Source organism: Ascaphus truei, chromosome 10, assembly GCF_040206685.1.
Source record: "Ascaphus truei isolate aAscTru1 chromosome 10, aAscTru1.hap1, whole genome shotgun sequence".
In the NCBI taxonomy this organism is placed as follows: domain Eukaryota; kingdom Metazoa; phylum Chordata; class Amphibia; order Anura; family Ascaphidae; genus Ascaphus; species Ascaphus truei.
In genome coordinates, this window is record NC_134492.1 from 46,030,391 (window position 1) to 46,045,460 (window position 15,070).

At 42.7% G+C, this 15,070-nt stretch overlaps 1 protein-coding gene across 1 annotated transcript; it reads left to right on the top strand.

The window, feature by feature from the left end:
- The first annotated feature begins 1,001 nt into the window (after window positions 1–1,001).
- LOC142503334 (uncharacterized) lies at window positions 1,002–3,939 on the top strand. Its single transcript, XM_075615487.1, has 4 exons — window positions 1,002–1,278; window positions 2,668–2,745; window positions 3,109–3,885; window positions 3,932–3,939. Exons 1-4 carry the CDS (start codon window positions 1,002–1,004, stop codon window positions 3,937–3,939), a joined length of 1,140 nt encoding a protein of 379 aa, XP_075471602.1.
- Window positions 3,940–15,070: the final 11,131 nt, after the last annotated feature.

Here is a 15,070-nt window from a genome sequence, read left to right on the forward strand (position 1 = left end):
GGAGTGGGAGTGCTACTCGTGCGAGTACGCGTCGGAGTGAACGTTCTGTTCAGGGGAGTGATGTTGCTGGTGCACCGAGTGGTGTTGCTGGGAGTGGGAGTGCTGTTGTTGGGAGTGGGAGTGCTGGTGCTGCGAGTGGTGTTGCTGGGAGTGGGAGTGCTGTTGTTGGGAGTGGGAGTGCTGTTGTTGGGAGTGGGAGTGCTGTTGCTGTGAGTGGGAGTGCTGGTGCTGGGAGTGGGAGTGCTGTTGCTGTGAGTGGGAGTGCTGGTGCTGGGAGTGCTGGTGCTAGGAGTGTGAGTGCTGGTGCTAGGAGTGGGAGTGCTGGTGCTAGGAGTGGGAGTGCTGGTGCTAGGAGTGGGAGTGCTGGTGCTGGGAGTGCTGCTGGTGGCGCAGTTGCTGATGGGGTGGATGGTGGTGGCGTGCTTGCTGGTGGCCAGCTTTTGGAGGCTCTTCCATTGGAAGAAGGAGAGTCCAGTCAGCACCAGCCAAGCTCTGACCCTAAACCTGCTCGGAAAAAATGTGTGGAGAAGCCACGTAATCCTCGCTTCAATGACCAGGAAAATAGGGCTCTTGTCACTGGCATTCTGGAGCACTATGACAGTATATATGGACATTTAGTAGGTAAGTGTAACTTTACATTTATTATTCAAATACATGTGATCCTAGGTCATCTGAGTTTTGTTCATATGCAAATATGGGTACACAATATCTTTCTATGTTCATTAGTGTGGAAACACAGCTTTTTATCATGCCTTACAAGGACAAATAAACACAGGCGGTCAATTTGCCAGAACTGCATACAATATGAATGCAACCTTGCTTACATGTATAGGTTTAGTAGTGAATGCTCATGTGCTGCACATATTACACATAAAACAGCATGTTTGCTATCACTTGGAACAGCTAGCAGTGTAGGAAACTGGTGCTTATATTATTATTCATTTACCTCATATCTTTTATATGTTTTTCAAGGGCGGACAAGTGCAGCAATCAAAAAAGAAATGTGGGACACAATAGTCATTGGTGTCAATGCGTGTGGGAATAGTGTCAGGGACAAGTATCATTGTCGGAAAAGATTTGATGATATTAGGTCCAAATTGAAAAAGAAAATACAAGACCAACGCGTGCATGCTACTGGCACTGGAGGTGGGCCCACACCACAACGTCTCATATTGACTCCATTGGAGGAGCTGCTTCGGCCAAAATTACTTACCGTCGTCGTGGAAGGCTTGGCTGGTGACCGTGACATTGGAATTTATCCGTCACAATTTCCAGCAGGTGATAAATATTACTGTACTAGGCGTGTCGTTGCTTACAGTTATTTTGCATAGTTACACTGCTTTTTATACTGTCTTCACAATATAAGCATACCTGCATCTATATATGTATATGTCTGATTCTGTATATATATATCTCAAAATAGACATATATGTAGTAGTCCTACTAAAAGCAGTAACTAATATAGCACGTGCCATTGCGTGCTCATTTACATGTGAATTCCCAAAATGCATAGCTGCAGTGGAAGCAATTGATGGTGGGCGAAGATGGGGAACAACAGGGTAGTACACGTGTAACACATGTTCATGAGAAATTATTAGTAGCTACAGGTACAGAACAGAAATATGTATCATGTTATTGTGTATTTTATTGATTTTACTCCGACAAACATGACATTACTGCCTATTTTAAGCATGCATCAAAGAAATTGCATGTAACGGCCTACAAACATCACTGGCACTAACACATCTATAGTTGCTTATGAAAAGGTCCATTTTTGCTTTATGTCATATACAGACAGCATAATGAGGCACACGTAGCATATGTTATGTCATTGTTTTCATAACTTAAACACTGCAGATGACTACTTAGCTCATCTACCATTGTGTTAAAGCAGCTGCAATTAATATCTCATCACAGCATACACTTCAACAGAGGGGGTGGGGTTCAGCACACACACTAATTACAGCCTCATTTCACGGTCAACTTAGTTCACACCATTTGCACCTGTTTCAAGTCATTGAAAGGTGTGGCTGATTAGGCTTTTTGGGGAAGGGAATACCTTTCTTACAACCTGAATAGCACAACTGAAGTTAATCACACTCATTTGAAAGCTTAACTCTAGCTACTAAATGCCCCAACAACTCATTACTTATCAAAGCGTACGTCACACATTAGTTCACTCATATCTATAGTTGAACTACTATGAAAGACACATTATCACACACTGCATGTGTTGTCTTGTTGAGTCACAGCCACATTCAGGTGTGCCACATCTTCGATTAATGTACCACACATATCCTCTACCAAAAACAACACTTTTTGCAATATGACCACCTTCATGATAACCATTGTGAATGGTCATCTCATGATAGTTATGTACATTATGATACTGATATCACTACACAACATATGATTTTTATGTACTCATTTAATCTATTTATCCTCACGCATTACTGCAGAAACATAGTATGTTGTATGTTAGGGAACTCAAAAATTCTAAGTACACAGGCATGTACAGTGTTATTACAACTATTTATGTTCACTTTCACACACATTTTCGGTTAAGGAACTGATGTTGTTAGTTAATCATAAATACAGAACATACAATAAGTGTTTGTTCAATATTTACACATGTAAATGTAAAACTTATGTTATTGTTATATATAGTTGCCCCTGGAGGACATGTGTCACCTGAGATGGAACAAGTGTCTTCACCTGGGTCAGCCAGCTCAACACTACTAGAAGGTGAGTGTATCATTTGCTGGCCATATAATATGTGCTCTTCTATATGTTATGTTGTCATGTGCATTATTTGTTTTGCACATCTTCTTTAAATAGGATTACTTAGTGTCAGTGAAAATTAAGTGTAAGGCAACATGTATTGTGTTAGTGATGTTAATTATCATGTAGGACTTCTGAGTTTAGAGCAACTTTTCATTCATTCATATTTCATACTGAGTCCAAACATTATTCGTAAGTCAAGGTAGTTTTTAATGAGGTTATAAAACGTATGCTAACATGTTAGGTGTTACTTAGGACATAGTACAATTACATAGTAACACAGCATACATTAACATGCCATTTAATAATGTGTACATTTCTTTTTAGAACATCATGGTGATGAGGATGATGAGTATGATGAGGATGACGCCACAGAAGAGACTGAAATACAATCATGTGACCATGAAGAGGTGCCAATAGAAACTGTTGTACCGCCAAATCGTCCATCAACTTCCACATACGATGCAATTGTAGCTTCAGAGGGAAAAATAGTGGACGCAGAAAATCGTCGCCATTCAGACATGATGACAGTGCTGGAAAGGATGATTGGACTGCAGGAAGAAACAGTATCACAATTGGCACATCTCCACAGAGTCTTCATTGAAGTGCCTAAACAGTTGCAAAAAATCAACACCTCATTCGAAGCATTAGTTGTTCAGCAAACACAAGCTAATTACTGGAGAATGACTAATGTACCACAATTCAACACCTCCCAGCCAGGATCTGTTCATGCAGGTCAGTTTTCACCACATTCATCTGATATTCATTCACCAGGCCCAAATGTTACCGGTCAAGTAGCAGAGATTGCTGTGCAGGTTCCTGACGACATACTACCACTGCCATCTGTACAAAATCAGCAGCTGACACCTACAAAGGAGCCCACAAAAACAAAATACAAGCAGTTACTACTGACCAGTTTTTGGTCAAAAACAACAAAAGACACACATGAAACAGACCAACCATCACTTGTGCAGTGTCTACCAACTTGCTCACATGTGTCACTGGGCACAAGCCCTGTCCGTGAACAGTCACTACCCAAAAGCCCTGTAGGTGAATCGCTGCCCAAAAGCCCTGTAGGTGAGTCGCTGCCCAAAAGCCCTGTAGGTGAGTCGCTGCCCAAAAGCCCTGTAGGTGAATCGCTGCCCAAAAGCCCTGTAGGTGAATCACTGCCCAAAAGCCCTGTAGGTGAATCACTGCCCAAAAGCCCTGTAGGTGAGTCACTGGCCACAAGCCCTGTAGGTGAGTCACTGGCCACAAGCCCCGTAGGTGAACAGTCACTGGCCACAAGCCCTGCCCGTGAAGTGCCAGAGGCCACTCAAAGTGGCTCTGTTGTGCCTAAAGTTGGTGGCAAAAGAAAAAGGAAAATTCAAGAGACAACAAGCAGGCCTGTTACTCGCTCGCAAAAGGAACAAAAAAAATAAATGTTATAATTCAGAAAATATGTCTTTGGCCTTGTTTTGTTGACTTCACATTATCTAATTACTATTGTATGTATGCTGAAGACTGTGTTGTTTCCAAACTTTCAACTATGTTCTTGTACACGTGAAGTTTTGGAAATGTTAACACTCATAATTAATTGTGTTATAAATATTTATGTTGTAATCGTCTGTTCAGTAATGGTCCACCAGGAGCCAGTTGCTAAGTTTAGAGAAGCTGCCATTGACTTTGCAGCAAAACATTGCATTTGGGTGTGTTAATTGATGTAAGAATTGCATATGCATATTAGTCACATGCAATTATTAAAACACCTAAGTAAGTGCAAACATCTTTCTTGTACGTGTACAGCAGGATTATGTGTAAATTATTACTTACCTTTGCCTTGCTTGGCCATTGTAATTTTGTCCTTTAATCAGTTGTGTGTTCGTTTCTATAACATCTCAGAATGTATAATAATATATATACACACACACACACACACACACACACACACACACTGAGTGAGTGTGAGTGTGAGTGTGTGTATATATATATATATATATGTATATATGTGTATATATATATGTATATATGTGTATATATATATGTATATATGTGTATATATATATGTATATATGTGTATATATATATGTATATATGTGTATATATATATATATATATATATATATATATGTATATATGTGTGTGTGTATATATATATATATATATATATATATATATATATATATATATATATATATATATATATATATATATATATATATATATATAGTACTATATAAACTGGTATACACAAACTAATACACTTCATGCTTCCTTGTGAAAGCACACTATTTTAATAATACAGGCCTAATGTTTGAGAAATATCCTAAGTATGAGACTCTAACAGTATTGTGCTTAAACAAATGTTTATTACTTAATTCAATCATGTTTCTCACCATTTAAATAGGTTTCATACAAGGTATACTTAATGCCATCAATGTTGTGTGTACTCCTGCAATATAAAAAAAAAAAAAATATTATATATAAATATATATATATTTTTATAAGAGATATATTTATATATATATATATATATATATATATATATATATATATATATATATATATATATATACACACGTATTTAAACTCATGCAGACAGGGAGTTAACCAGACTTTCACATACACACAGAAATGTAAGCGGGGAAAAAACATTTCTTTTTGCAGGTGTGTTTTTACTGATATGCCTGGCTAAGAAATATTTTCACACACTGGTCTTTGTTAGTTTTCAAAAAAACACTATGTGAACGCATTCACAGTCTAGGGATGTTTTTCACAAACGAGATAAAAGAAGGAGAAATGTTTCTCCCACAGTCCCATATCACGAACCACAACTGTTAACCCAATTAGACAAACAAATCCAATTGGCGTTTGAAATAAGGAGTCAAAGTAGTTACTTTTGTTGACCTTGACAAGGAAAAACAGGAGTTTGTTAGCCATTCAGCACATTCATTTTGATGAGCAAATAACACAGACCTGCACACAGCTTTTGTGCTACTCAGACATGGCTGATGAATTCGTTAACAATATTAATCCCCTTTTAGGGTATAAGTACATGATCTGTGAAGCCATCTTGAACAGTCGCGGACAGAAAGCAAGCACACGCCAAATCGATGATTTCATTCGAGCAAAATATCCTTATTACCAAGACCGTAAGCATGCACGGAATTTTAATTCCTCAATAAGATTCACTTTATCAAGTAATGACTTTTTTGAACGTGACCAGGATAAGCTACAACACACCTATGGTTTCTGGAAGATTGCCCCGGAAAAACAATTTATCCTGAAAGACGGCACTTATATTGTCGTGAAAGGCATATTTATTCCTAATGGCAATAGCAATGTATCCGCTACTACTGATCCGTTTGAATCGATACGTGCTGCAATATCTGCAGCCTCCATTCCTGAAACCCACATTGTACAAGAACAAAAGTACTATGATTATGTACCAAGCCTTTCAGCTGAAATTGCATTGGAATGGGAACCGGAAGAAATGAACCTACCTCCCGACCAATTATTTGAAGAAAGCAGTGGCGATTCCTATGAGCGCATCCTGGAGGAGATATGTGCCATACTGGATTCAGCGGTTGGGTTAAGCGTGGATGAAAATGGCTTGCATTTCTGGAGCGACCAGTTGCAGCCAGGCGAAGAGTTAATTCTAGAAGAATGGTAAATATAACAATCGTTATGCGTTGACTCTGCGTTTAAATTTTTTTTTTTTTTGTAACCACCATTTTCACTTTCAATGCGTGGATACAGCGTAACATTGCAGACTGCATAACATGTAGCGATCACAAACAAATTGTTTCCTAATACAATATAGTAGGACCTGAAAGAGTAGTACACATTGCTGACGGAATAAATATACGTACTTTCCTATCCCTTTAAACATATTAGCAACATTTTACCATTACTCTAACACATACCTGTTTTGTTATCATGCAACATCTACAACATTGAAAACCGGGTCCACCACGTATGACGTGGGACCCTTGTCATGGGCCAAGGCGTCCTTAAAAAGGATTAGTGATGTAAGTCCCGCCCCCAAGCGACGTGCGCGCCTCAAAGCCTATTGGCTGTCATGTTTTGTTATAGTAACGGTAACTGCAGTGTGTGATGCGTGCGGCTCAGTGTTTGTAGGCGTACCCTGGGCGTTAGCCGAATGTTAATTGAGTGGGAGGAGTGTTAGCGTGCGTTTCACGCTGGCTTAACATGACGTCACACGTATTGCATTTGCGCATTGTGTTATCGGCCGTGCTTTCTGTTCAAACACGTCTGTTTAAAAAGAATACAGATGTACTCGTTTAGAACGAATGTAGTTTCGTCTTCATTGTATTTGAAATAAAGATGTTATGTTTACTGGTATTTTCAACATGTATTGAACGCACAACGTACGCTTTGTTTTGCGCATGCGCTAACAGTTAGTGGAGCCAAGCGTGAAGTGCGTGCGCACACAAAGATGTGCGCGCACATCTTTCAGTATACAGGCAACGTTCACTTCTTATACATAGTTATGCCTGCTACAAATTTAAAGAAACATTACATACTGATGAACAGTTTTACTTCTAACATATAAGTGACTGACGTGTGTATCTACACAATCATATAGAGCTGCGTAACGCGTTGTCACGGATGCATATCTAGTAAGGTGCCATCTTTGACCATCATGTGTTTGCTGTATTTCAGAGATGTCGGGGAAGATACAATCGGATCAATGTATGATTTCAGAAGAGTCTACCTTTATATGAGATGATTGTGAGGAGGAGCCACCGACTACTATACTACATATGGAACTAATTTTATATTGCTTGCAGCGCTTATTAACAAACAATTAAAAATGTGATACCCTTATGCCTATATTGCATAAGCACTTAATTAACATAATGATGTTGCAAAAGAGTGCCTCATGAATTTTTATTGAGTGTTCTTTAATGACTACTAACATTTTATGACATGGTGTGTTTTATATATAACAACCATTCCCACTCTGCTAACACATTTGTGTATTCTAATATGTAATGGAACGTATGACTGTCGAAACTATGTAACAATAATAATAATAATATGAGCATGTTCATGTATAGGGCTGCTAGTTGTACGCAGCGATTTACAGACACATGTTTCAGCCTGAGGTCCCTGGCCCGTGGAACGTACAAATGTTTTTTTGCCGCATGAGGCACAGGGAGATAAAGTGACTTGGCCAAGGTCACAAGGAGCCCACACCGGGAATTGAACCAGACTCCCCTGCTTCAAACTATCAGTGCCAGTGTGTGTCTTTACTCACTGAGCCACTCCTTCTCCCAATGTAAAGGACACTTACAACCAAGTAGCCATTTATTTTTAAAATCTCTTGTTACATGGGTATGTAGATAAAATGGTTTGGGACTGTAGCAAATAATGTTACTGGCCAGATGTTATGGTCCCCTCCAATGCATGATGTTCTGAATATGACATCACCATCATGTTATGAAGTAAGTTTCTGTGTATATTTCATTAACCTAACTAACTATAGTTTACTGTGTTTATTAATCGTTTAGAAATACATAGTATAGTCAATATGATGATATAAGCTACCATAATAAAGCTGGTGTTATCATTTGTCGGTGTTATACATGGATCCTACACCAATTGATAGAGACACAAACAGTTGTCTTAAAAAGTGTGTCTATGCTAGTGATGAATGTGCTCCCGTAAGTAAACAAATAAGTACAGTTATCCCCTTTTCTCCAACCACCTCTATATTACATTAATGGAAATTATAAGGAAACATACATAAAATGTGATGAAATGTGAGTAATCATTTTGTAATACAATGCACATGAAAGCTCAAGAGTAGCTAAATGCATATACATGATACAGAAAGTACATATATGTAACATTTGTGTTTAAACCAATATGTTGGGTTTTTAGTTCCAATAATTATAGGAAGATTGAGGTAGGCATATCTTATGAGAGATGTCAGCAAATATACATACCATGATCAGTCATACTGGAGATATACCTATAATGCAAAGGAACAATATATAAATTGCAAACATTGACATGCCATCTTCAGTACCGTAAACAACACAGCAAAGTGTGTATTTGGTGTTAAATGTACAACACCATGTATATTTCATGACATTCAAAATGTAAATCAGCCTGGTGTACACATCATATGGATGTACATGTTACACTGCACCAATAACATTGTATGTAAGCATACTAGAAGCATGAATGATTATGGGCATAATATGTGTTTTGTCTTAGCATAAGGAATAACACAATGCTAAAATATTATTGCTTTGTTACCCAAGTTGTATTCACATACACACAACTAAAGTACAATTGAAGAGGGATTATATAACCTGTGCAACAATAACATACCGGTGCCACATCCCTTTGTGCACACAGCAGAGAAAAGAAAGGTGTGCAACCCATATTCATCTGTGTCCTAACAGAAGGTTATATAAAGAAACATTATTGTTAATATAACATAATTAAACTATAAAAGTAGTACTAGGAACATATGAGTTTGTACTTACAAGAAAAAAATGAATTGATGAGATTCTGTCGTGTCTGGCCACCACTGGCTGTTTGTTCATTTTCAGCAGCTACATGGGTGGGATGCTCGTCTACCAAAGCCTCAGCTAGGTCTGACTGTACATTGTGCCTGAGTGCAACATTGTGCAAAATGCAACAGGCAAGGATAATATCAGACACTTTTTGAGGCTTGTATAGAAGAGCCCCACCAGTTCTGTCCAGACACCTAAACCTGGTCTTGAGTAGGCCAAATGTCCTCTCTATAACAGATCTTGTAGATATATGGGCTGCATTGTACCTGTCCTCTGCTTCAGTTTGAGGGTTTAGCACCGGAGTCAAGAGCCACGGCCTAATTCCGTATCCTGAGTCACCTATAATGAATGGAGCACACATAAGCTGACATTAGTGATCAAATTGTACAATGCCAACATTCCTAAATCAACATGTGTTTTGTGTTAGAACATGTAAATATGTACTCACCCAGCAGCCAACCAGGTTCAAAATGTCCCTCTTCGAACGCATGGAAGACTGAAGAGTTCCTCAGGATAGAGGAATCGTGACTGGAACCAGGGAACTTGGGTACCACATGCATTATCCTCATCGTGGCATCACATACCACCTGTACATTGAGTGAATGGTAGTGCTTCCGATTGCGGTACACATGCTCACTCTGACTAGGTGCAATCAAAGCAACATGTGTGCAATCGATTGCACCCAGCACACATGGTATCCCTGCTATATTATAAAAGCCAGTCCTGACTTCCAGCCACTCTGTCGCCTCTGTAGGAAAATGAATATAATTCCTAGCGCGTCTATTGAGTGCATAGAGAAACTGGGTCAAGGCCCGCGAGAATGTAGATTGCGAGACCCCGCCCACTATGCCCACAGTTGTCTGGTATGACGCGGAAGCAAGATAATGTAATGAGCACAGCATTTTAACAAGCCCAGGGACTGCACGACCTCTGGCTGTGAAAAAATCTAAATCCCCCCTTATCTCCTCATAAAGAGCTAAGATTGCTGCTGAACTCAAACGATAGCGACTTACAATCTCCTCCTCACTCATCCCATCTAACAGGGTTCTCTCCCTGTACAGACGCGGACGAGGCACAAGTTGTCTCCTCTGTCTTCTCCTCTGATCTCCTGTCCCTCTACCTGTCCCTCGGCCTGTCCCTCTCCCTGTCCCTGTCGTATCCGCGTCACTGTCACTGTCCCTCGGTGTGTCCCTACCTTGCCCTATATGATTCTCTTGATCATCAAGCATGTCATAGAAAAGAATGTTCCTGCGTCTCCTAAACATTCGCAACATTTTGAAATGAGTAGCTGTGAATGAGCAGGTAATGTGCGTCCTTTAAATAGGTATGTGATGATGTCAGGTGACATAGTAAAATGCAAGGTGTTACATTAACATAATAAAGTACTTCTGTGGCAAGCTGTGTGCACTTGTTGTTCTAAGTATTTGTTGTGTGTATTCTGCAGGGAATGATGATATTTGGCAATGATGTGACGTGAAGCTTTGTACAAAGATTGCTTGCAAATAAATAGTTGCATGTGCAATGCATGTAACACTTGTGAACGCAAGAGTCAGTCATGTAATGAGACAAAAAGGCTGAGATTGACGTGGGAAAAGTTTTGTGTAACATGTGTAATTATCCATGTTATTGTGACATGTTGGCAACAATGAATAGTCGTGTGCATATGCATGCATTTGTGTAAGGAGGATAGTTGGTATAGAATGAGTTTACAAGGTGTCCCAATGATGAATTACTGTACATGTGTGTATAAGTTAGGTTGAAGTGCTTGTAATGCAACGGTTACAATGTAAACATGCAATGTGATTGAGCGTCCAATAAGTGACGTCATGAAAATAGGGAGGACCCAAAAGTATATGTAAACATGAGAAGACAGATGTACATGAACGTTTAAAGATGCGTGTCACATTACAAGCATTGTGTAATGTAAAGGAAGATGAATATACTGTGTATGTGTGACATGTGTGACATGTGTGACATCATGTAAATAATTGTCGCTGAGTTGAGTAAAATGTGTGATATGATGTGAGGTTCTCCTTTAAGAGTGTAGTATAGTATTTTCCCTTGCCACATCATCACATGATGAGTAATGTGACCCGCAAATGCTGAAAACATGTAAAAGTCGAATGTTATGCAAATAAGACACGTCAGCTGTGACACAATGCAGGGAATGCCCCCACACTGTAATGCAAATCCCCCTTGTATTGTGAGCAATGAAACGTAAACAGTACTATACTGTTATACGTCCCCGCTCCATTGACTTCCATTGATGTACAGAAGATGTTTTTTTTCTAAGTGCCGTTCCGGCAGCCTTAGCGATCGTTCTCCCGTCCAAAATGCCAACTTTAGTTGGCGGGAGAAATCGGCCATAACATCTCAATTTCGTAGTGCCGATCAGCCCCGATAAGCTGTTTTTTTTTGTTGAATCCAGCCGATTTAAAAAAGTGGCGATCAGTGTCGAAAACAGGCTTATCGGCAGGCGACTGGCCATAACCAAATTATCGGCTCCGAAACCTGGCGATATGAAGCACTTATCGGCGCTTACTGAATCTCAAACCCAATTTTGGCTATAACATGGCCATATTTCCCTTATCAACGCTTACTGCATGAGGCCCACTATCTTCACTGGGGCGTTAGAAGCCATATGTGACTTTTGTGGTTGTGGTAGTTAAGAACCCTCCCTTCCCATCTGGGGGGGCCCTGATTCTATGGCTCAAGAGTGTTGTTAGCCCTGGCAAACATTGTAAGGTAGCTTGTAGTTTTGAAAGGTTTACTGAATGGTCCGAGGAGGGGGAGGGGTAAGGGGAGGGTGGGGGGGTGGGGGGTAGGATCGCTGGGACAGAATCAGCGGTAGAGAGAGCAGGAAGATGAGGTTCGTGCATGAACCTAACAGGTATTTGCCTGGTCCTTGGGCGACCAGCTTTTGGGCGATAATGCCCATCAAGGTGGACTTCGGTGTCAGCATCCGGTGGGCAGTGTGGGGTGGGGGGCTGAACCCTCTGGTTCTTTGTGTTTTTTTTCCCCTCCAGAATTCTCATTCACACCCTTTGTTCTCATACGGGAAGGGGTGGGGGGAGAGGGGGGGGAGGCTGTAAGTGGGGGGGGAAGGGGGGGAGGGGGAGGAGGTGATTTAGGGGGGGGGAGGGGGGCCAGACAGAAGAGAGATTCTAGAGCGCATTTCCGCGTCACATGTGGGGGTATATTCCCTGCATGTAGGTAGCTATTGACATTAGATTATCATGCCGTCTTTTATGTATCAATGTTCTTTATTATCGGGAGCTGGTATTCTTTGTGCAACGTATAGGACTTGGGGTGGTTCTTCTGTGTGTAAATTGGTACCTCTGTATATTGTAGGGGCTATGAGTGTACAAGGTTTGGGGGAGAGAGAAAAAGAGGGGGGTGAGGGATGATATGGGTGGGGGGGAGGGAGAGAGGAAAGGATGGGGGTGGGGAGAGAGGGTGGAGGGGGGGGATGACGATGGAAAGGGGAGTGGTAGGCATTGCGGCGCCTTGCTTATGTTTGGTTCACCTGCACAGTAGTTATACAATTCTTCACTTCAGTAGGTTATACATGCAGTAATCATTTGTACAATAGGTGGTCAGTGAATTATGTAAATAGGCCATGTGGACAGTTAAACCATAATAAACTGCGTCTTGGTTGTATATGGGGGGGGGGGGTTTAGTGTTTAGTGTTTAGGGTTTAGTGGTGGGGTGCGTGTTCACTATGGTGTCTAGGGGGGGGAGGGGAGGAGCCGGGGGAAGGGGAGTGGGGAGGGGGAGAGGTGGTATGAGGGGATGGGTGGGAGTAGTTAGGGGTAGGGTCGTGGTGGGGTTTCAATAGGGCTGCAAGTGCACACCTTAGGGTCTGCGGATTGGTTTGCTCAGTGCGAGCTGCGTAGCGGTTTCTCGGGGTTATGCGGCCAACTCGGGGTGCTGTTCCGCTCGCTGTTTTCATTGTGACGTCGTAAGGGGAGCGGCGTCTTGGTATTCCGGAGTAACAGGTAAGGTGATCTTGGTGCTGGGTGGTTCTGTAGGGGGGGGGGTTAGGGGGGAGGGGAAGGGGTACGTGGGGGAGGTGGAATAGGTGACATCAGGGTGAGGTTGCGGTGAGTGTTTTGGCAGCTAGCTTTGAATCACATATACCTATACATATATACATGTACATTAGATACACAGATATTCACATTGGTAGAACACATTGGCATTAGAAATAGACCGTTACATCAGGGTGGTCTCAGCTTTAGCGGCGAGGTTGGGAACCTTTATGGTGGGGCTGGGGTTCATCATATCCGGGGGGGGGGGCGGAGGGATGGGGCAGGGTATCGGGGGGGGGGGTATTTGGCGTGGTATCCGGGGGGGGGGAGGGGTGATGGGGATTGTGGGAAAGGGGATGGGGGGGGAAGAGGCAACTGGAGGTATTTTGGAATAGTGCTGTGCGTCATTTGTATGGTAAGTGTACCGTTATTTACGCTGGTAAGTCGTATTGACACTTATGAAGTGACGGTCTCAGCTCTATTTGCGTGTAGTGAGTTGGTGAGCTTTGGTGGTGACGTTCAAGCCCCTCGTTCTATCCGGGGGTGGGGGGGCTGGGGAGGGGGTGTGTGGAGGGGGGGGGGTCTGGGGTAATGGGGGGGGGGAAGGGGTGATTGTGGATAGGTCTGTTGGGGGATTATTGCGAAACCACTGTTGTAGAGATCGCGGGCGGGGGGGGGGGGCAAGCGGGGGGGGGAGGGGGGTAGGGGACTCTCTAGTGGACACCCGGAGCAGTGTGGGATTGGCTGCTTGATACTGGGGGTGTTGTGTAGGTTGTAAAAGGTAGGTGTTCTGCTGTGCGTTCGCCGTCACGAGTTGGGAGGGGGGAGGGTTAGGGGGGGGAAGGGAGGACAAATAAGGGGGGAGGGGTGGGATGAGGATGAGGGAGGGGGCACTGGGGGGGAGTGATGGTGAGAGGGGGGTGGGTGATGGTGAGGGGGGGAGGGGTTGATGGTGAAGGGGGGGGGGGTTGTTCCATCGTATAGGCTATTGTAGTTGACAATAAGGGGCTTTATAACATAGCTACAACTTGGGTTTCAACTGGGATGTAAGCTGCACATAAACAAGGTGGGTGGGGGAGGGTAAGTTCCGCAGCACAGGAAAAAACGCTTAACAGTCTCAACAGGGGTAACGGGTTCTGTATCAGTCTGATTGGGGGGGGGGCAGCTATTTCTCACCGGGACCAGATATAACGTTTATCTGGAGTGGGGGCAATCAAACCTGGTCTGGGTGATGTCCACGGGTAGGTCGAGGAGTTCCCAGCGGGGCTTGGCCAGCAAGGCCACCAGGTGGATCAGGTTTCCCCTCTCCTGCCTCCGCGCTTCTCAACTCGCCTATGCTGCTTGTGGGGGTGCACATCTTGGCTCCAACAAACCGAGCCATGGGGTGCTGGGGACTCTTTTGTCAACTGGTTGGTAGAACAACAACTAATGGGACTGCGTAGACACGCTGGTTTTCTCCATGGTCTCCCTTCGGGAGGTAAGGGCTCTGGGTCGCAGGGCTTCTCCTCCAGGCGATCAGGTCTGTTGCTCCTGCTGGCCGGCCAATCTTTCCGACGCTCTGATGGGTCTCCGCTCCTGGCTTGCTTCTCGTGGTTCCCCTAGCGTGTTGTTCCGTGCAGGTGGCAACGTCAGGCCTAGTTCGCGGGCGAATCCTTGCATTTCTTCTGGCAGTCTGATGGATCTCTGCTTCCCGCCTCTGCTTACGACCAGCCGGAATGGAAATCC